This window comes from Choloepus didactylus, chromosome 4, assembly GCF_015220235.1.
Source record: "Choloepus didactylus isolate mChoDid1 chromosome 4, mChoDid1.pri, whole genome shotgun sequence".
Taxonomy (NCBI): Eukaryota; Metazoa; Chordata; class Mammalia; order Pilosa; family Megalonychidae; genus Choloepus; species Choloepus didactylus.
Genome location: NC_051310.1, coordinates 112,537,679 through 112,558,259, shown reverse-complemented (window position 1 = coordinate 112,558,259; position 20,581 = coordinate 112,537,679). Strand labels below are relative to the sequence as shown.

Below are 20,581 nucleotides of genomic sequence, written 5' to 3'. Positions count from 1 at the left end.
GATTCAGTATGTTTTACAAAGATTTAAAAAAAAAAAACTGTTGTTACTATTCAAAGCTGCTCTCAGCAAGCTCTGGAGTTGGAAAGACCTGGGTTAATAGTCTAGCTTAACATTACAGCTTCACTGCATGCTAGCTTCGAAACTTTGGGCAAGTTACTTCATCTCTCTGAGCCTCAGGTTCCTCGCATGTAAACAAGGAATAGCGACACAGCCTACTGAGAGCCTAAATCAAATAATGTGTAAAAGCATCTGAGGCAGCAACTAGAACACGGATGGTTCTGAGTAATGTTAGTCCCCATCTTTTGCTCCAACCAGTCCAACTCCTCCAGTTTGCCTTCTGGACCTGCTGTTGCATTTGCCTCCACCTTCCAAGGTCAAGTCAGGTTCTCCTGGGAACCCAGGTCTCTCTGGAATACAGATCTTCCAGCTCTCTCGTCTGGACCCCTGTTAAGGGCTGCGCTTTACCTGAAGCTCAGACCTCCTGGAAACCATACCCTCTCTGGTAGCCTGACAAGGGTGGAACAGCCCTGGGACTGCAAGTTTCCCCTGCGAATCAGCTCTCAGGGCTGACAGGCTGCAGCTAATCATTCTTCTCTCCTCTGGGAACCCTGTTACTTTGCATTGTTCTCATTCCACGTGGTCTTGAAAACAAGAAAGGTAACTCCTTTATGTTTGCAAAGTACAGTTTACAAAGCACTTTGATGCATGCATCATTCCTCTTTAGAACCCCAACAAGATCCTAGTTAGAGGCAAGGCAGGGGTAAGAATCCCAATTTTCCAAATGGAAAGAGGCAGACACTAGGCAACTGAGTGAGGAATGGGAAGGAGAGAAGGGAACCAACATGGATTAACCACTTACAGTGTGCCAGGCACCTTATTTTCTTTCATTTGATTCTTAAAACATTGTTGTGTATTATTAAATCTCTATTTTGTGGATGAATACCTACATTCAGAAAGGTTAAGTAACTTATCCAAGGACACACAGCCAATAAGGGCAGAATGGGAATCAGACCCAAGCCTGCCTCACTCCTTTGCACCAGGCACAAAGCCCATTGTGTTCTCCCTCTTCATTTACTGGAATTGCAATTGGAAATCTGTCATTCTCTGTGTAGTCTTCCTGACTTGACCAGGCTCACGAGTGCCCTGGACCTGCAAATGTGATGATGCTCAGATGGCCCCACCCTTTCATTTTTGTCACATATTTCCACGCTTGGAACTCACTGGTGCATCCCATGCCAACCTTAGGTAATAACACCACTGTCCCTCCCCAACCTCACCCTCTGGGCCTCTCCCATAGCTCCCCCAACTCGAGACCAGATTCTCATTCATATCCCACAGTGTCGACACTAGAAGGACTTTAGAGAACATTCAAAAGGACCTTGAGATCCAGAGGAAAAGGAGCTTGCCTCGAGTCCCATCATGAGACAGGAGCAGGGCCAGGACCAGCACCCAGGCCTCCTGGCTTATGTCCAGCCCTCTCTGCACATGTTCTAACATAGCAGGGCTCCATCACTGCTGTTGGATCTGCAGGCCTTCCTCCCAGAACCCATCCTCAGGAGAGGGCTCTCTGGGTCAGGAGCTCACAATGACTCCAGCACTCCCTCCTTCCTTCCACAATCCTAACTCCTTATCCTTCCAGCTCCAGCTCAGTCCTGCCTCCCCCTCGAAAGCTTTCCAGATTATTCCAGTGCACAGGGGTCTCCTCTTCTGTCAACAACTGCTGCTTCTGCCTCTGTTCCCCTTGGCTCATCCAGGTCTCCCATGATTTCACAACTATCATGAAGCTTGGTTCCACCTCCCCAGTCAGACCCCCAGCTCTTAAGGGACCAGACCACGTCTCCCTCCCACAGCACCTGGCATAGCTGAGTACACAGACAGGAAAACAGAAAGAAAAACAAAAACACACAAACTTCTTTATCTGAGTGTATGTCCTCCACACAATCCATCCCTATTCTCAGCCTGATTTGCGGAGGTCTCTCTTATCATTTCCCAAATTAATGTGATTTGCCATTTCCCCCCAAAGAACAATCCAGTAAGACCCCCCTTCCTGTTAAAATATTGCCTAATAGCCTCCTCAGAATTAAACTTTGAGGGTAAAATTCCACTTTTAAATGGAGACTTGCTCCCCTCGTGACCTAATTGAAATGCCAGGATCAAACCGAGTCTTCAATTCCATTAAATAAAGCCATATAAAAGCTGCCCCTGCAAACGGCACTTTCCTGATTTCCTCAAGCTGGACTGCAATAAGTATTCTTAATTGTGCTTGTTAAAAAGTGGATTTATGAATCCCAATTAGGCTGCTTGCACTTACTCGGCAGCAGTCTTCATACCACCAAACCATCCTTCTTCCTGAGATGAAATTATTTTTTGGTGGGTGACAGGATAATTACTAAAACATAAAAGGACCCCCCCGGCACCAGGGCAGCAGCTTCAGCAATTCTGTTAGGAGGCCTCGAGGACAAGCAGAGGTTTGTGGCAAATTTAAACCCTTGCTGGGTTTCGTCTGCTCCATACCTCAACCACACAGGCACTGCTCTCAGCTCTTTCTCTTTGGGCCCAACACCAACCTCTAGATGCCTCCCCTTCCCCCTGCTCCTTACTGCCCAGCAGATCCCTAACTAGACCTTGTGTTTTCCCTCTCAGAGCAAGCTCTTCTGTCCAGAATGGCCTTTTCTCATCCCTGCTGGGACAGATTGAATTCTGTACCCCAACATAGACATGTTCCTAATCTCAACCCGCATTCCCATGGGTGTAGACCCACTGTGGATAGGACCTCTTGAAGATTCTACCTTTAGTTAAAGTGGAGCTCTACTGCAAGAGTGGGTCGTAATCCATATAACTAGAGGACTCAGAGAGAGAAGAAACTAGAAACCAGAAGTCAGGGAAGGCCACACAGGAGAAGCCAGAAGTCAGTAGAAACCAGAAGAGCAGACACAAGGAGAGAGAGATCCCAGGTGACAGGAGGCAGAAATGCAAGCCAAGGAACCCTGAGGACTGCAGCAAACCAGAGCCAGAACGCTCCAGACTCAGGGAGAAAGCAATGTCTTGCCAACACCTTGATTTTGGACTTGTAGCCTCTGGAACCATGAGCCAATAAACGCTTATTTCAACAACCCCTTGTGCAGTATTTGTCACAGGGCACAGTTCAAACAGTGTGGCTCCTCCTCCGAGAAGTCTTCCTTCCTTGACTTCTAGCCAGATACAGCCACACACCATCAGCCACCCAGAGCCGCTCACACCTTCTGCTGTTCAAGCATTTCCACATCTGTCTGATTCCTCAATTTTGGGGGGCCTCCTACATTAGGCTGTGCATTTCCTGAGGCCAAGAACTGGGTCTCATGTGTCTTGGAATCCCCAGTGCCTGGCATGTGGTAGGCTCACTCACTCACTCACTCATTCATTCTGTCCATTAGCAAACTTGCTGGAACCCAATTTAAAAATGAGCAAAGGATCTGAACCGACATTTCTCCAAAGACATACAAATGACCAGAAAGCACATGAAAAGATATTCAATATCATTAGTCATCAGGGAATTGCAAATCAAAGCCACAATGAGATATCACTTTACACCCACAGGATGATTAGAATAAAAAAGACAGATAATAAATAACAAGTGCTGGAAAGGATGTGGAGGAACTGGATTCTTTATACACTGCTGGTGGGACTGTAAAATTGGAAAATAGTCTGGCAGTTCCTCATAAACTTAAATGTAGAGTAACCATTTGACCAAGCAATTCCAATCCTGGGTATGAAAACATAGGTCCCCACAAAATTGTACACGAATGTTTATAGCAGCATTATTCAAAACAGCCAGAAAGTTGAAAAAATTCCAAATGTCCATTAATGGATGAACGGATAAACAAAATGTGGCATATATTCACACAGTGGAATATTATTCAGCAATTAAAAATGAAATGAGCAACAAAAGAAAAAATAGATAAATGGGACCTCATCAAAATTAAAAACTTTTGTGCATCAAAGGACTTTATCATGAAAGTAAAGACAACCTACAGAATGGAAGAAAATATTTGGAAACCACACATCTGATAAGGGTTTAATATCCAGAATATATAAAGAAATCTCACATCTCAACAACAGAAAGATAAAGAACCCAATTTAAAAATGAGCCAAAGACTTGAATAGACATTTCTCCAAAGGAGATACATGAATAGTCAAAAAGCACATGAAAAGATGCTCAACATCATTATTCATTAGGGGAATGCAAATCAAAACCACAAAGAGATACCATTTCACACCCACTAGAATGGCTACTATTAAAAAACAGAAAAGAGTTAGGATGTGGAGAAATAAGATCACTTATTCATTGCTGGTGGGAATGTAAAACGGTGTAGCTGCTGTGGAAGATAGTTTGGCAGTTCTTCTGAAAGTTAAGAATAGAACTACCATATGATCCAGTAATCCTGCTTCTTCATGTACAGTTATCCCTTCCACATCATGGGGGTTAGGGGAATAGCACCCCCACAATCTGGAAAATCCGCATAAAATTTTTGACCCTCCCTTCATACAAGAGAAGGAAGTCTGAATTTTTTTTTCTTTTCCTTTTTCTTTTATGGGGTGTTTACAGCATATTATTGGTATCAAAAGATAAAATATGTTGATGTTATACAATACTATACATATATTTTATGCATTTCTGAGTTTCTAAACTTTTTCTGTGTGGTCTGCTGGCCTTGGCATGTCGTCTGCAGCTTCCTCAAAACTCCCCAAGACTTTCTATTTAATTTCTTATGCCAACCCACAATATATTGAAACCGTAATGGGGAAAGTTGCGATGTGGAAGGGATAACTGCATACCCAAAAGAACTGACAGCAGGGACTCAAACAGATATTTGCACACTGATGTTCATAGTGATATCATTCACAATTGCCAAAAGGTGGAAGCAACTCAAGTGTCCATCAGCTGACGGATGGATAAACAAAATGTGGTATATACATAGAATGGAATATTGTTTAGCCATTAAAATGAATGAAGTTCCAATACATGAGACAACAGGGATGAACTTTGAAGATAACATGTTGAATGAAATCAGCCAGACACAAAAGGACAAATACTGTATGATCCCCTGATACAAAGTAATTAGAATAAGTAAATTCCTAGAGTCAGAAACTAGAATATAGGTTACCAGGGACAGAGGTGGAAGTGGGAAATGGGAAGTTAGTACTTAAATTGCACAGTTTCTATTTGGGGTGATGGCAATGTTTTGGTTATGGATAGTGGTGATAGTAGCACAACCTTGTGAATGTAATTAATAGCACTGAATTATATATTTGAATGTAGTTAAAAGGGATAATTTTAGGTTGTATATATGTTACTAGAATAAAACTTTTTTAAAAAGTATAGGACTGTACAACACGAATAGGGGACCCTACTGTAAACCACGGTACAGCTGTAATAATATTCTTTCATCAATGGTAAAAAATGTACCCACACTAAGACAATGTGTTAAAAATGGTGGAGGAAAGTGGGAATATGAGAACTCTGTATTTTCTGCATGGTTTTTTTGTAAACCTAAAACTTCTCTAATAAAAAGAGAAGAAGGAAGGTGGGGGAGGAGGAGGAGGAGGAGGAAGTACTGATTCATGCCACAACATGGATGAACCTTGGAAACACTATGCTAAGTGAAAGAAGCCAGACACAAAAGGCCACATCCTTCATGATTCCACTTATATGAAATGTCCAGAATTGGCAAATCTATGGAGACAGAAAGTAGATGAGTGGTTGGCAGGGGCTGTGGGAAGGGGGATATGGGTATGGGGTTTCTTGCGGGGTGATGAAAATCTTCTAAAATGGATTTGCTGATGGTTGCACAAGTCTCTGATATACTAAAAACCATTGACCTGTACATTTATATGGCATGTGAATTATATCTCAATAAAGCTGTTACCAAAAAAATTTTTTAATTAAAAAAACCACTGTTGGGAATCTACTATCTGGGGGGTGGGGCACAAGGACCGAGCTGGGCAGCCCCTGGACACCCTCTACCCAGGGCGGGCATCCTTCTTCCACCACAACAACCTCACTTGCCTTATTGGCACCCTGTGGGGCCAGCAGAGGCCTAGTGACACTTTTTAAAATCAGTCTGCATGGGGAAAATTAAAGCAATGACTGGACAGCTTGCTACATCGAGATATGATACAATGTAGCAGTTATGAGCATGCAGTCTAGAACCAGACCACTTAGCTTCAAATCCCTGCTCTGCCTGTTACCAGCTGTATGATCCTCGGCAAGTTACTTCACCTCTCTGAGCCTTAGTTTCCTCACCTGTAAAATGGGGATAATAACATTATCTACCCTGTAGGGCTCTTAAATGGATAAAATATACATATATATTCATATGTCTGTCATAATATAAGTGGTATACAAGGATTAGCTGTAACAGTTCCCGAGAAAGGGCAGTGAATGTTATTAATTGGTTTAATACTGGGTAAGTCTTACAAAATTCATATTCATTTCAATCAACACTCCCAAGTAACCATTTCTCCTTGTTGCACAGTTCTTCCCCAAAGCCCTATCTCCCTCAGTCGGAGCTGGGGAAGGGTCTTTGCTCATCTGAGTACTAGAGAATGTGGGTACAAGTACATGCACAGCAGGTGGTATGACCATCCTCGGCACCCAGGGACAAGGAGGCAGGTGTTTGGCAGGGAGAGGCCTGGGCCAGGTGGGGAAGCCAGCCAGGAGGGTCTGAGCCCACCATCTGCTCTCCCGGCCAAGGTGAGTGGCCTGGCATGGATTTGCACTTGGTTGCAGCCCAGCATCTCTCCAGAGTGCCCATTAGGGAGCAGTGCCAAGGCCTAGCCTGCAGGAGCCATTTGCCGGCATAGGGGAGAGGTAAGCAGCCCAGCCCCAAGGAGAAGCCTCTTTGGCAGGCTTGCCCACCGGCCAGCACTCTCTCCCTAGAAATGTGATGACCAAGGAAGCCGTTCAGTTGGTAACACGGCTTTTATGAGCCCCAGTGAGGAAGTGGAGACCGGTGCTCAGTGGGTGACAGCCACCCTGCACCCACCAGGCTGTTCTACCAGATTTGGATAATTATATGCTCCTTTGGCAGTGGGGACCAATGGGCTTGACTGGTCTGGCACACATACACTCACACACACAGGCACGCCTTTACGAGCACACACATACAGTCACACACATATTCAATCATGCACACATGCACATAAACAGCTACACAGATACACAGTCACAGACAGATGTACCCACACACTCATACACATGTGCTTGTACCAATCACACACGTATGTTCTCATACAAGCTTATACATTCACACATGCACACACAGGAGCACACATGTGTACCCAGAGGCAGCTGTCAGCCCTCTGGGGCTCCAGGCTTTGCTGAGTACAGGTTGCAAGGGGCCAGCAGTTAAGATAGAAGATTGTTTTCCCATTTGCCAGGCTCCTTTCCTCCGTCAGAAAATTATTACTTGGGCAGGAGTCCCGCAGAGGGGGCCTAAGACTAGAAAGCACACCCAGGTCCATGAAGACTTCTGCAAAACCCCCAATCTGGATCAAGGGGCTAGTCACAGTTCATGGGAGGATGAGGAGAGGAATGTCGATGGCAGTGGGGACACCCTTTTTTAAGTCAATAGAAATATGCTGGGGTTTTACCATTTATGAAGACCTTCTTCCTACATTCTCTCATCAAATCTTTGCTGCATTGTCTTGAGCCTCGGTTTCCCCCTAAAGTTGCTGTGAGGATTAAACGACATAATGCCTGAAAGTGCTGAGCCCAGAGCCTGCCTCACAGTAAGCCTCAATAAATGATAGCTTTATCCTCATCATTATTACTCATATTAAATGTTGATAATAATCAATCCTATTAAAAAAAACCCAAAAGGTATTATTTTCCCGATTTTCACAAATGAAAACAAGAGTCCAGCAAGTCACATGGTTTGTGCCCAATATCACATTGCCCAATGGCAGGAGTGGACCAGGGCCTTCTAACTCCAGAGAATTTCATCCACTTGCTTGTGCCTGCAACTCATCCAGGTCCCTGCTTCATCTTTTGAGGTTTCTCCATGCTTCTCAACATCTCCCTACCGAAGGGAAGGAGGGGAGAGGGGAGGGGAAGCAGTAGACAATGTCTTCCTAACCCAGTTCCATCCATGGCATGTGGTTAGGGCTCTGCTGTTTGGGATGTGCCTGGATTACACCTGATGTAGCTGTTGTATTCCAATTGCTCATTCTCCATTCTACTACCCAAGGCCCCCAGAGAAGAGTCAGTCCTGGCCCAGCTGGGCAGTAGATCCCTTCCTTTATGCTTCAGAAACCCCTCTTCTAAGACCCCCTAGAGCCAGCCACCCAGCCTAAGGGACTACCTCTGCCTTCTAGTCACATTCCACTCCATCCCCTCCCTGCAACTCCTGCCTGGGCAGTTGGGGTAGAAGCACCAGACCCCTAGCCCTGGAGCTATCTTACCCTAAATCACCATACAACCTTGGGTTTCCTCCTTTGGGCCTCCATTTGCTCTCTGCAAAATGAGGGAGTTGGAAGGTCCTTCAAGCTGGCGCATCCTCTGAGGTTGGGAAGCCACAGAATCTCAGAATCAAAGGCAGGCAAGTAGGGAGGATCATTTGGGGCAAAGGAGCTTCTTAAATCATATCACAGCAGGAAGGCCCTTCACAAAACACCTCACAATGAGGGAGTGCAAGGAAGAGTCAATAAAGAGATGCTGTCCCACCGGGGGTTCCCTGGACAGTTGCCCCCACCTGCCCCGGCAGAGCCCTCTGCGGACAGCCAGACCAGCTTGCTCTTCCTGCATGTCTAGGTTTTCTTTCTGAGCTACTTGAGGAAGTACCAGAGAAGCTGCAGCAAGGTAAGGAGCTCCAGAGGATGGGCGACTGGCAGTGCTGCCCACCCACTCACCATGCACACAGACACACTGGAGGCAGCCAGACCCAACAGGACAGAAAGGGAAGAAGGAGCTCCTCAACCCCCAGAAATGACAGCCCCCCATTATCAGTCCCTACATTTCCTCCCACAAACCTGTCAAGGAGTTAGGGATTGCTGGCATATTACGATGTTGTCCTTGCTGGATATTGCCCATGTGATCCTCCAGCTCTTCTCTCTACCCTTCTCCCTTCTGCTCTGTGCCCCAGGAGGCTGGCCGGTATGGACTGCACCAAAGGCTGCCTTGATCTCTGGCTTCCAGGTGGGTTCGGCCATAGAGCACCCCGCAGGAAACTGCAGAGCAGGAGAGTGATCGGGGACTCTGGGATCTGGCTGCATCCCTTTACCCAAAGCCACAGTCCTGTCAGGCAGCCCACTCTCTATACAGATCCTTTCCAAGTCCCCTTTGGGCTCCCTCCCCTCATCCCTTCAGGCCCAGGGGTGGTAACTGCTCCCCACTATGCTAGCCCCAAGTTGCTGCACCATCCTTTGTCATTTTTCCTCAACTCTGCCTTTGTAAACAGTCCCTTTATTAAGCTGTCATCAGATTCCCCAACCTAAGTTTCCATCTGTTTCCTGCCAGGACCTGATACATCACTCAAGAAAAAATGTTCTTGGTCAAATAGTCATGACAAAATTGTCATGACCAGAGATGACAATGTCAAGCAGAAACAACTTTGGGGATATCTGGCCTTGCAGCTTATTGGTGCCACTGAGCGGTCTGTGGTGGGGCCCCCCACCCAAGTCAGGAATGTCAGTGCACCCAAGTCTCCCAGCAGGCCATGGTGAGCTGGATGGAGAGCTGGAAGCCCATGCCTCAGCCAAATGGGGAGCTCTCCCAACTCCTGCCAGGCAGGAAAGCACCTAGAGTTGCTGATCTTCTAATTATTCAAAAGAAATTAGAAATACTTATTTTTATGTATTATCTTCTCTTGGCTCATGCGTTTGAAAAAGCACAGCAGAAGCCAAATGCATCTGCAGCCAAAAGAGAGTTGTTTCTTCTCCCATGAGTTACACTCTGGTTCTGAAATCCCATCTTCTACATAGACAATTCAGAGAGATGATGGCTCTGGTGGCCTTTCCAAGGCTGCCCACACTGAATCTCTGAGCACCTTCCCTGGGTAGAGAAGAGGGCCGGCAAGGGCCTCCAGGGAAGAAGTGCCTTTTGCAGATCCCAGACAACAAGAAGAGATGAGCAAGAGTCATTAGTTAGAGCCAAGGAACAAGCCAAGACAGGAAACTGTAATCGCAGTAATCAAAAGTAGGGGATCCACTGGACCATGGGCTGACCTCAGGAGGGTTGAGGCTTTTGTTTGTTTGTTTAGTACCAAGCTGTTTCTTTTGAGCTGCATACTTCATGTCCTGATGGAGGGGAGGGGGAGGCGATGCTGCAGCTTTCATGCCTAGGACTGCGGGAAATTGGTGACATTCACACAAGCCTGGAGTCTGTCCTTAGAGGAGACTCTGTGAGCCACAGCAGAGGAAGTGTGGAATCATCGGGTCTTAGTGGCTGTGTCCCAGAAAGGGCGTCTATCCCTCCAGCTGCCTCCAGGCCCAGCCAAGCTCTCAAACTAGCAGGCAGAGGAGCATCTCTGCAACCAGGGAAAGTCTCCCAGTAGAGACATTCTCAGCGTCCTGCTTCTTCCTTTCCCTGAATTGCTCCAGAATGCTATCTGTTCCCCTCTCTGGCCCTGCCCATACTCCCCATGCCAGTTTGGACATATTATGTTTCCCAAGAAAAAGTCATGATCTTTTTAATCCAATCTCGTGGGGGTATTGGGATTAGATTGTTTCCATGGAGATGTGACCCACCCAACTGTGAGTGACACCTTTGGTTAGGGTGTGGCCTCTGATTGAATGTTTCCATAGAGGTGTGGCCCCATCCATTCAGCGTGGGCCTTGATTAGTTCACTGGAGTCTTATAAAAGCTCACAAACAGCTCAGTACTGCAGCTGAGAGACACGTTTTGGAGACAGCCATTGCAAGCAGACTTTTGCTAGTCTGGAGTATGCATAGAAGAAACTAAGAGAACACCCCCAGACGCCTAGAGAGAAATGTCCTGGGAGAAAGCCATCTTGAAACCAGAACCCTGGAGCAGACACCAGCCACGTGCCTTCCCAGCTAACAGAGGTTTTCTGGATGCCAATGGCCTTTCTCCAGTGACGGTACCCTATTGTTGATGCCTTACCTTGGACACTTTATGGCCTTAAGACTGTAACTTTGTAACCAAATAAACCCCTTTTATAAAAGCCAATCTATTTCTGGTGTTTTGCACAATGGCAGCATTAGCAAATCGGAACACTCCTCTAGATATCAGGAGGCTGATTTCCAGGGCCGCTGTCTTCCCTCTCCACAAGGCTGAGGCCCCTTGGCATCAGGGCTGGACGATAAGCTTCCCTTCCCCTCAGTGCTCCTCCCAGCCTCTTACAAATGGAGGTCCAGAAAAAATCCACATTCCTGGGCATTTGGAGTTACTAGACTAGATAGTAATAAGAAATAAAATGCATCATAATAATTACAGATGTCTTATCTTTGTACAACACTTTGAACTTTAGGAATAAGAAATAATAAACCTAATAAGAGTAATAATAGAGATCTTACATTTGCATAGCACTTTGAAGTATACAAGGCACTTTCACAGACAATTTTATGTCATCTTCAAAACTATCCTTATAAAAAGTGGGAAGTATAGATGAAACCAAGATAGGCAAAACGTAGATGATTGCTGAAGCAGGGTGGTGCGGACATGGGATTTCATTATACTCTCTACTTCAGGGTCTGTTCGAAATCTTTGATTGTAAAGAGTTAAAAAAAAAAAAAAAAAAAACCTAGTATGTAAGTGAAGTAAAAGGCATTATCATTACCAATATCTTCTTAAAGATGAAGAAACTAAAGCTCAGAGAGGGGATTCGGCTTGCTCAAGGCACTCAGTTTATGTGGATCCACAGAACCTAAACTAGAGAAGCAGTGTTTCCACTCCTTGTAAAATGCTCTTTTTATAAATTAGTATTGCCCAAAATGGGTCTCACAGACAACCTTTCCTTGAGATGTTAAAAGGGTTCAATAGATAATAGGATTCTATGGTAAATGAGTTTAGAAAGCATGAGATTAAAGCAATCAACTCCATTTCCTGCGGGACTTCTCAGAGCCTTTACCAGTAGCCAGATCCCTCTGTCTCTCCAGTCACTTGCTTATCTGATGACAGGACCCTTTTATTATAGAGTATTCTACAGAACAAGTGTTCCCTCCAGAATACAGGCTGGGAAACACCAAGCTGCCTCATTCTCACAGGTACAGACAAGCCCTGGTATGAACGCCCCTTGTCCTACCCCCAGGGCAGGGCCTTTTAGAAATCAGAACCCTGACCAAGTGAAAACCATGTGAAAGAACGTGCTGCAGATGGGCCCTGCTGGGTGTGTGTGACGCTCTGAGCAATCTGCTCAGGGAGGTGGTACTATGGGGCTTGTGATGAGGCCTTTGGATAACGGCTGGGTCAGAACAGGAGCCGTCCACAGTGCCAGCAGGGCACAGGGAGCCCTCCCTGGGCCCAGCCCTCCTGGCTCCCCAATCACATCAGGGACCCACAAAGTTTCTGAGATATTCTGGGGAAGGAAGAGTGGTTGATTTACCTACCCAGGCAGCCCCTAAGCACACTATAGGAACAGATGCTTCAAGCCTCTCCTGAACCATGATTGAGCTGCTGATTCAACTCCTCCCTCCCCCTTCCTTGCTAATCCTCCACCCCTGGACCCTTCTGTGCTCACACAGGCTTCTCTGGCAGTTTCACGGGCCCTTTGGGCAGCTACACTGACGCTTAAGCACTACTGAAGTACAGATTTTCCATCTTCTTCTCCATTCTTCTCCTCCTCCGTAGTGAGGGGGATTTGCTTTGTGAAAGCTGGGGGTGCATCTGTTTATTATCCTTCAATAATAACTAAGTCTCACTGAGCACTTAGGGAATGCCAGGCTCTATGCAGGGTGTTTATCCACCATCCCCAAAACAACGAGATGGAATAGCTTCTGTTTTACATTCCATTTTACAGATGAGCAAACTGAGGCACACAGAGGATAAAGGATTTGCCCATGTCACTCAGAGGATTGGTGGCAGAGCTGAGCTTTGAACCACCCAGGCAGGGGGAGCCTAGAGGCCCTGCTCAGAACCCCTCCACTAAACTGCCCCCAACAGGCAGCCCTGGTCAGGAGCCTGCAGACCTGAGCGCCCCCCTTTGGCAGGTCTTCAGAGTCAAGGATGGCCCAAAGGCAGCCAGCCTGGCTCACCAACACCCCCAGGCTGTAAAGAGCATTTCTGGCAATGCAGTTTCCCAGGCCCATTGACTTAGCCATTTGCCTTTGTCCTCCACCCCAGCCCCACCCACTACCCTCCCCTGTCCTGGTCTCCAGCCATCGCCATTGGGAGGCCTTTACCTGTAGCTGCAGAGTAGGAGCTGGACTGAGCTGTGCTGCTAGAGACCCAGCATCCAGAGTCCCCAGGAGCGCTGACCTCCCCTTTATCCCTGGCCTGTCAGCCCTCCCTAAAATACGGAACTGCCTGGTTTCCTGACTGGCACTCCAGTCCCTCGTGGACCAGAACCCTGCCCTGCTTTGCCCGCTTCACCTGACAACCACGGACATGGACCCTGTTCCTTACACCCATCTCTGGTGAGGGTCCTTCTCTAAATGAAAGAGCACCAGGAGGAAGAAGAAAGGGCAGGGGGTTATATGAAGCCCTGCTGTGTGCCAGGTCTTATGCCAACTAGGTTGCCTTACTTGCCTGCCTTATTTATTTAATCCACCAACAACCTTGGGTAATATTATCACCATTTTACAGATGAGGAAACTGAGGCTCCAAGAGGTTAACTGACTCCACCACTGTCACACCATAACTGAGTGGAGGACCCCAGCCCACCTCCAAAGCCCATGCTGCCAACAAGGATACCATAGGGTTACAACAACAGCACCACTCGTGTTTCCTAGTGTTAAAAAAAGGTAGGTGTTCCCCTGGAAGAGATATTATCACCCCTACTTTACACAGGCCAAGCAGGTTAAACAGTGTACTCAAGGTGACTCAGCTATTACTAATAACACCTAATTTAAGTCACACTACAGGCCAGACACCCTGCATTATCTCATTTAATCCTCACAACATCACTATTAAAAAAGTACTATGATTACTAATCCCACTTTACGGATGGGAAAAGTAAGGCTTAGCAAGCTGAAACAGATTAGCCAAAGTCACTGTAGTAAATGCCTTCCCAGCAGCCATGCCCCCTTCCTCATTCCCAGAGCATCCCACTTTGTCCAGGAGCCCACTCTTCTCCAAGATAACACAGGGAAGCATAACCCAAGAAGTGAATCTTCATTAGTCTGAGCCAATCTTGGTAATCTTTGCCATGCCACTGGTTGGTTTACAAAGGAGCATGTGACCTAGTTCTAACAAATATGCCACGAGAAGAGCCTACTACAAGACTTCTGGAGAAAGTTCCCTTGCTCTTAGAAAGAGATCCTTAATAAGAGATGAGCACTTCCTTCTGCCACTAGACACTGTCACTTCTGAATGTGATGGCTGGAACTACAGCATCCATCTTGCCACCATGAGAAGCCAGCACAAGGTTGAGCCAATATGCTGGGAAGAGCAGCCAGAGAGGTGGGAGGGACCTGGGTTCTCACCGTTTAAGTTCTTGATGTCATGCAGCCTAACTGATACAGCCCCAAAGAATTTGAACTGCGGTCTCCCTGGCTCTAAACTCAAAGCTAGGTCATTTGAGTCCAAGCCCACAGGTTGCAGCATATGCTACTCTAAAGAATGAGTATCAGGCTGTAAACCTAGACAGACCCAGGGATGGTTCTATCCCTTCAGCCTTGGACCTGCCTGGTCACTCCTAGGTAGAAAACACAGGCCATTGTCCAGGGCCCAGGCCCATCCTGGCTTCCCACTCCTGACTACGAGGCATGAAAGACAAAGTTCCCAGCAGGGGCCCTCAGCAGATGTCCTATGACGGAGCAGAGATCCCGGAGCCAGCCCCTGGCCCTTGGGAACCAAGTCTCGTTTCATTCTCCATTTCCACTGCCTTCCTCTGCCACTGCCCCATAAATCTACAGTTTATTAATCCTTTACACGAAGCAGTCAGTGTGGGATTCTGATTTACTCCTTGTTCATAAAACGCCGAGAAATTAAAGATGGAGATTACCCAGAAGGACATGGAGCCTCCACTGGGGAGCCCCAGAGCATCCTGGCCCCGACCCAGGTCCTGTCTGCTCTTCCCACCCTCTGAGCTCGGGATATGGTGATGTCATTTCATTGTCCTCAGCCCCACAAGCAAGAAGCGAGGGGCACCTTCCTGTGCTCGTGTCCCTCTTGACCGCCTGCACCGCACAAAGCAGGAAAGGAGGCACCACTGTCTCCCTAAAAACCCACTTGGAAGTCTACTTTTTGAAGATTTTCTTCTCATGAAATCCCTTTTGTTACACATAAGGGAAAAAAATCAAGTTGGAACAAAAAGGAGGGAGCTGATTAAAGTGATCTGAATGCCAAAACATGTAACAAATTCAGAAGTATGACCTGCAAGGAAAATGGAAACTTTGTAATTAAATGGCTCCCCCCCACCCCAGCCAGGTGTCTCAATTGCCCAGGAACTTCCCTCCTGTTTCTCAAGCCTGTAAGGACACCTCACCACCACCTCACCCCCAACCTTCAAGACCCTCCAGGTTCTGGGAGCACTGATGTTCTCTAAACCCTGCACGCCCGGGGTCCTTCCAACAGAATCCTAGAGGGGTCTCAAGGCTGCTGAGGCTCCCACGTCTCACAGTCCACCTCCAAATCGATTGCCAAACCCCTCCTGTTTTTCCCAGGTCAGGAAGAGCCACAGGTAGGGATCACGGTCCCATGTCAAGTTCAGAATGACAGCATGGCTTTAGCCCTGCCACACCAGGACAACCCCAGGGTATAAATTAGTTTGACCAGATCCCTACTCTAAGCCTCTTGCTGTGGTTTGGAAGTTAAAAGACTACAACAAACACACGGGAGCAGAAAGACAGGTCATTTAGCCCAGTGAGGGGAGGAGGGTTCTGGGAAGGCTTCCTGGAGGAGGTGGTGAATAAGCTGAATTGTGAAGAATGAGAACGATTCATCCAGACAAAGAAAGCTGGGAAGGGCGATTCAAGCAGAAAACAGCATGAGCAAAGTCAAAGAGGTGTGATTCAGCACTGCGTGCTCTGGGAGAGGGGAACCGGAAGCAACTGATGTTACCAAAGCATAAAGTGCAAGATGGCTTATAAAGTGCAAGATGGGTTATGGAGAGGAAGGAGAGAAGTAGCAGGTCCTGACTGCGTGCTAATGAGTCTGACTTCATCCCCAGGGCGATGGGGAAGCATTAAAGGGTTTCTGATTGGGCAGGGACATAGTACAGTTTGCACTTTAGAAAGATCCCTTTGACTGCCACAGGGAACGTGGACTGGGGAGGGATAAGAAGGGACCAAGGAAAGTGCCACAGACAAAAGGTGGGGAAGGCCAGAACCAAGGAAGAGGGACCCTGAGCCAGCAGCTGCTCTTCAGTCTGGGGGTGTAGCCGGCTCAGGGACCAACCCTCGGTACCATTCACACATCAGGACCCCAGATGCCGTCAAGGACAAGCCCCACAGGGCTGCCTGGCCCCTTGAGTCGCTGCCTGGCCACGGGCCTCAGGTGGGCTGTGCTGGACAGAAGATGCCAGGGATGGGGTCTGGATGACATAAGGCAGAACAAGGGGGCAGTGCAGGCTCTGTGGGGGTGCGGGAGAGGAAAGCAGCTCAAACCCCAGTCCTTTGGCCCCTGGGGGGTCGCTGTGAGCCTCCCGGTCCACCCAGCCACAATGGTTGATGCTTGCAGGCTCCCTCCTGCCTCTGCTGAGCCTCCAGCTCCTGTTCCTTCCCCAACTTGGGGAGGAGGCTCTGTCAGCTACGGTCTATTTCATCCACGTGAGAACAGAGGGGCTGAGCCAATATGGGCAGCTCCCCCAAACACCACGGGAAGGACCCTGGCCTCACCGTCCGATATTGGAACTTCACCTCAGTGAGGATTCTCAGGCCCCTCCATGTGCCTGGCACCGCCACCCCCTCCTGCCCCCACGCCTCCTCTTCCTTTCTCCATGGGCAATGCCATCATGCGTTTGGACTGTCGGGGTCCTGGCGCCTGTGTACTGACCAGCATTACATCTTGTAACAGACGTGGTGCCTCAAGGACAAGAACCATGTTTTCTTCGTCCCCAAAACTAGCTCGACCCATGACTTGTCATGGGAGGTGCTCGGGAACTTTGATACGGGACCTCCTGGTGAGGACCCTGCTGTGGGGTTTCTTTCTCACATCCCAGCCTGCCTGTTGGCCTGGCCAAGAAGGCATGCTCCCTGATAGCAGTGGGGATCCCACACCTTGTCTCCTTCCAGATCACACCCCACCCCCAGAAAAGCCCACCTAGCTGTTAAGACAATATCTCAAAAGTGATGTCCTCACCATTTCACCTCCAAAGAATGAAATTAAATTAGTGAGCCTGTTTTCAGTGTCTAACATGTGCCACATCCATTCCCTTCAATTCTCAAAGAATCCTATTGCTGCCATTTTACAGGTTTAGAAACTGAGACTCAGAGACGCTGTCACCTGCCCAGGTCACCAGCTCACAGTCAGAGAGTGAACCTCTGGGGCCTCAGGTAGGGCCCACCGGCGTCAGCAGGGGGCACCTGGGGCAAGGTGCTTCACCTCTCTGGCCTCTGCTTCCTCATTTGTAGTGGGGCAAGAGGACCTCCGCCACGGGGTGGTTTGAGAGAACCAAACGAGACAATCCATGAAGAAGCTGGCACATGGTACCCTCCTATGCGTAGCCATCTTCCTGCTCGGCTCCACGCATGGGGGGCGGGCTGCCTGCCCGGCACTTCCTGCCTCCAGTGACTCTGCCACCCTTCCCGGGAGGGCAGGAGAGGTGCCCTCCTGAATGATAATCTTTTTATCTAGGTGGGTATAAATTATAGCAGGAAGCTTTTGGGGTTGGTGTCTTCTGTGGCATTAGAAGTATCATTAATTATGTATTAAGTATTTGAAAGGAAAAGACATCAGTAGCCTATAGAATGTATTTGCATAGTAATAGAGGATTGATTAGATGCAATATCTATATGAAGGGCTACTGGGATTCAGGTCCTGGGGCTCCGCAGCAGCAGTAAATTACAGCCACAAAAATCTCTCAGATAGTAAATAACAGTGTCCAAATTGCTGAAGGGCCTCTCAGCACCTGCTGATGAGAGCTGGGCAGTCACCTGGCCGGGAAAGGGGGTGGCAGGGCAAGACCCTGTGTCCCTGGCTGCTGGGGGTTTTCCAGGTGGGAGAGTCCCCCACCCCCACCCCTAGTCCTGAGCTAGACCAGAAACAAGTGACGACCTCAATCTGCTGATGTTCCAGAGAAAGGCTGGAAGCTGCTTCCTAAACCTGGATTTTGCTAAAGGCGCTTCTGCAATTCCCTATGGGAGTTAGATGCTTGAGTAAAAAGAAAATGCATGTGTTGCTTCTCCAACTGCAGGTTGTGTGTCCCCTTTTAATGAGGAGACGGGGGAGGGCTGGAGGAGAGCCGCTCCCACTCCTGGGGAGACGAAGGCCCCCGAAGCCCCTGTAGTCTGGAGCCCAGGCACACTGCCGGAAGGCAGCAAGGACAGGGTCCCATCTGAGCGGTAGTGACAATAACTGCAGTCAACAGTAACAAGCACTTACTGTGTGCCAGGCCAGGTCTACGAGTGGTACAGGGATTCAACCCTGTGCAGTCAGTGCTATAATGCCCATTGTACAGGTATGGAAACCGAGGCACAGAGAGCTCACCCCTAGACATCAGCATTGCTCACCCACTCGCCTCCTTCAGGCCATTACTTAGATGTCTCCTTATTACTGAGATCTTCTCTAACCACCCTATTTAAAACTGCAGCTCACCCCCTTCCCATCACTACATCGTCACCTTCCCTGCTTCTGTTTCTCATATCAGGGGCCCCCATCAGATATACTACATCATCTACTAGTTTATTTTGTTTGTAATCTGGGTCCTTCCACCAGAATGTAAGCTCCACAAGGGCAGAGACTTTTGTCTGTCTTGTATTGTTCACTGCTGTGTCCTCAACAGCTAGAACAGGGTCTGGCACATAGTAAGTGCTCAAGAAATAATTGCTGAATAAGTAGATGTTGAGTCACTTGCCCAAAGTCATCCAGCTTTTAAATGGCAGAGCTGGGATTCAAACCCAAGCACTCTGGCCCCTGACCCAGTGCTCTGAATCACCATATCCCAGCCAGGAAGGACATTCCCTTCTCTGGTTAAGACATGTATGGGCTGTCATGAGGGGTCCCAGACTCACCACTGCTGAAAGAAACTCCACAGGCAATAGTGACCTCTGTGCCTTTTCTGTCCCCCTTAACTGAATTGGGAATGCCAAGTCTTCTGGGATCAGTTCCCCTCTGGCTCTTTATGGGCAAAGACATGCATACCTGAAAAAGGAGACTCTCCAAGTAACCCCTGCCATGGCTGAGCACTGAGTAGGTCTCTCACCTGCTCAAGAACCACTGATGGCTCCCCTCTGCCCATAGGGCAAGGTCCAGACTCCAGCATCTCATTTCAATAGTGGCTTAATTAATTGATTGATAGTGGCTGAGCCAGACCCAATTTAAGTGCCTTCCCAGACTCTGCCTGCCAGGCTATCAGCTGCTTTCTCGAGGAAGGATCAGGCCACCACCACCACCAGGTGACATCTACCGCCACCGGCTATCTCAGCCTCCCCTGGCATGAGGGCTGGACTCTGGCATGGCCTCCAGTGCACCCATCTCAGGAGCCACAGCAGCTCGGGTGCCCAGATGGGACTCACCAGACATTCAGAAGCCAGGTGTTCTCATCACTTCTGGACTCTGATGAGGCACTGTTTTAGTTTCCCAGCTGCTAAAACAACTACTATACAATGGGTTGGTTTAACAACAGGCTCACAGTTTCAGAGGCTAGAAGGCTTGCTTCCTCCCTGGATCAGTCTCTTCTGGCTGGCTGGTGATCTTCGGTGTTCCTTGGGTTTTCATTACATGGCAATGCACGTAACAGCATCATCTTTTCTCTTCTGGGTACCAGTGACTTCCACTTTCTGGCTTCTCATGTGGCTTCCTCTTTCTGTGTCCAATTTCCTTTGCCTTTTGTGGAGGCCTTGACTCAATCCCTAACAGGTGCCATGCCACAGGGCATGGGATTTGGCTTCTCCAGCAGCTCCAGAGTAGCCAGGAGATACCTGCCAGAAGCGCCAGGGCTTTAATGCCCCACAGGGAAAACTCAAACCAATGAGAGCTCAAGGAGATGGCAGATAAACTCCCTCCCTTCCACACTCACAACTGTTCTGAATCACAGCGGTTCCATTTGGCCTAACCGGAGACATTCTCATTACTAAGCAACCGGCCCTCTTTCTCATGAAACTGTGGCTGGCTTCCATTTGCTTTTCCTCCTTCCCTGCCTGGCTTCCCTTTTCCTCTCACTCTGGTCACCCTGAGACTGACCTCATCCCCCAGGAAAACACTTGCACAAAGCTTTGCCTCCAGCTCTGTTTTCTAGACGACCAGAGATCTGCCCAGCTGAGAATGGCCGTTGGTACCCAGCAGGGCCTTGCTCAGTGTCAAGACGCACAAGAGAGGATGAAC

At 48.1% G+C, this 20,581-nt stretch overlaps 1 protein-coding gene across 2 annotated transcripts in view; it reads right to left on the bottom strand.

Moving 5' to 3' along the window:
• The window catches only part of MEGF11 (multiple EGF like domains 11), a 356,197-nt gene that overhangs the window by 323,671 nt on the left and 11,945 nt on the right, over positions 1 to 20,581 (bottom strand). The window contains exon 1 of one of the 2 annotated variants that reach the window (XM_037833633.1): positions 9,010 to 9,132. The exons of the other annotated variant lie outside the window; for it this stretch is intronic. Coding sequence (XP_037689561.1) covers positions 9,010 to 9,070 — 61 coding nt within the window. The 5' untranslated portion in view covers positions 9,071 to 9,132. Of the gene's footprint in view, positions 1 to 9,009; positions 9,133 to 20,581 lie in introns of those variants that run through there. 2 annotated transcript variants of the gene reach the window in all.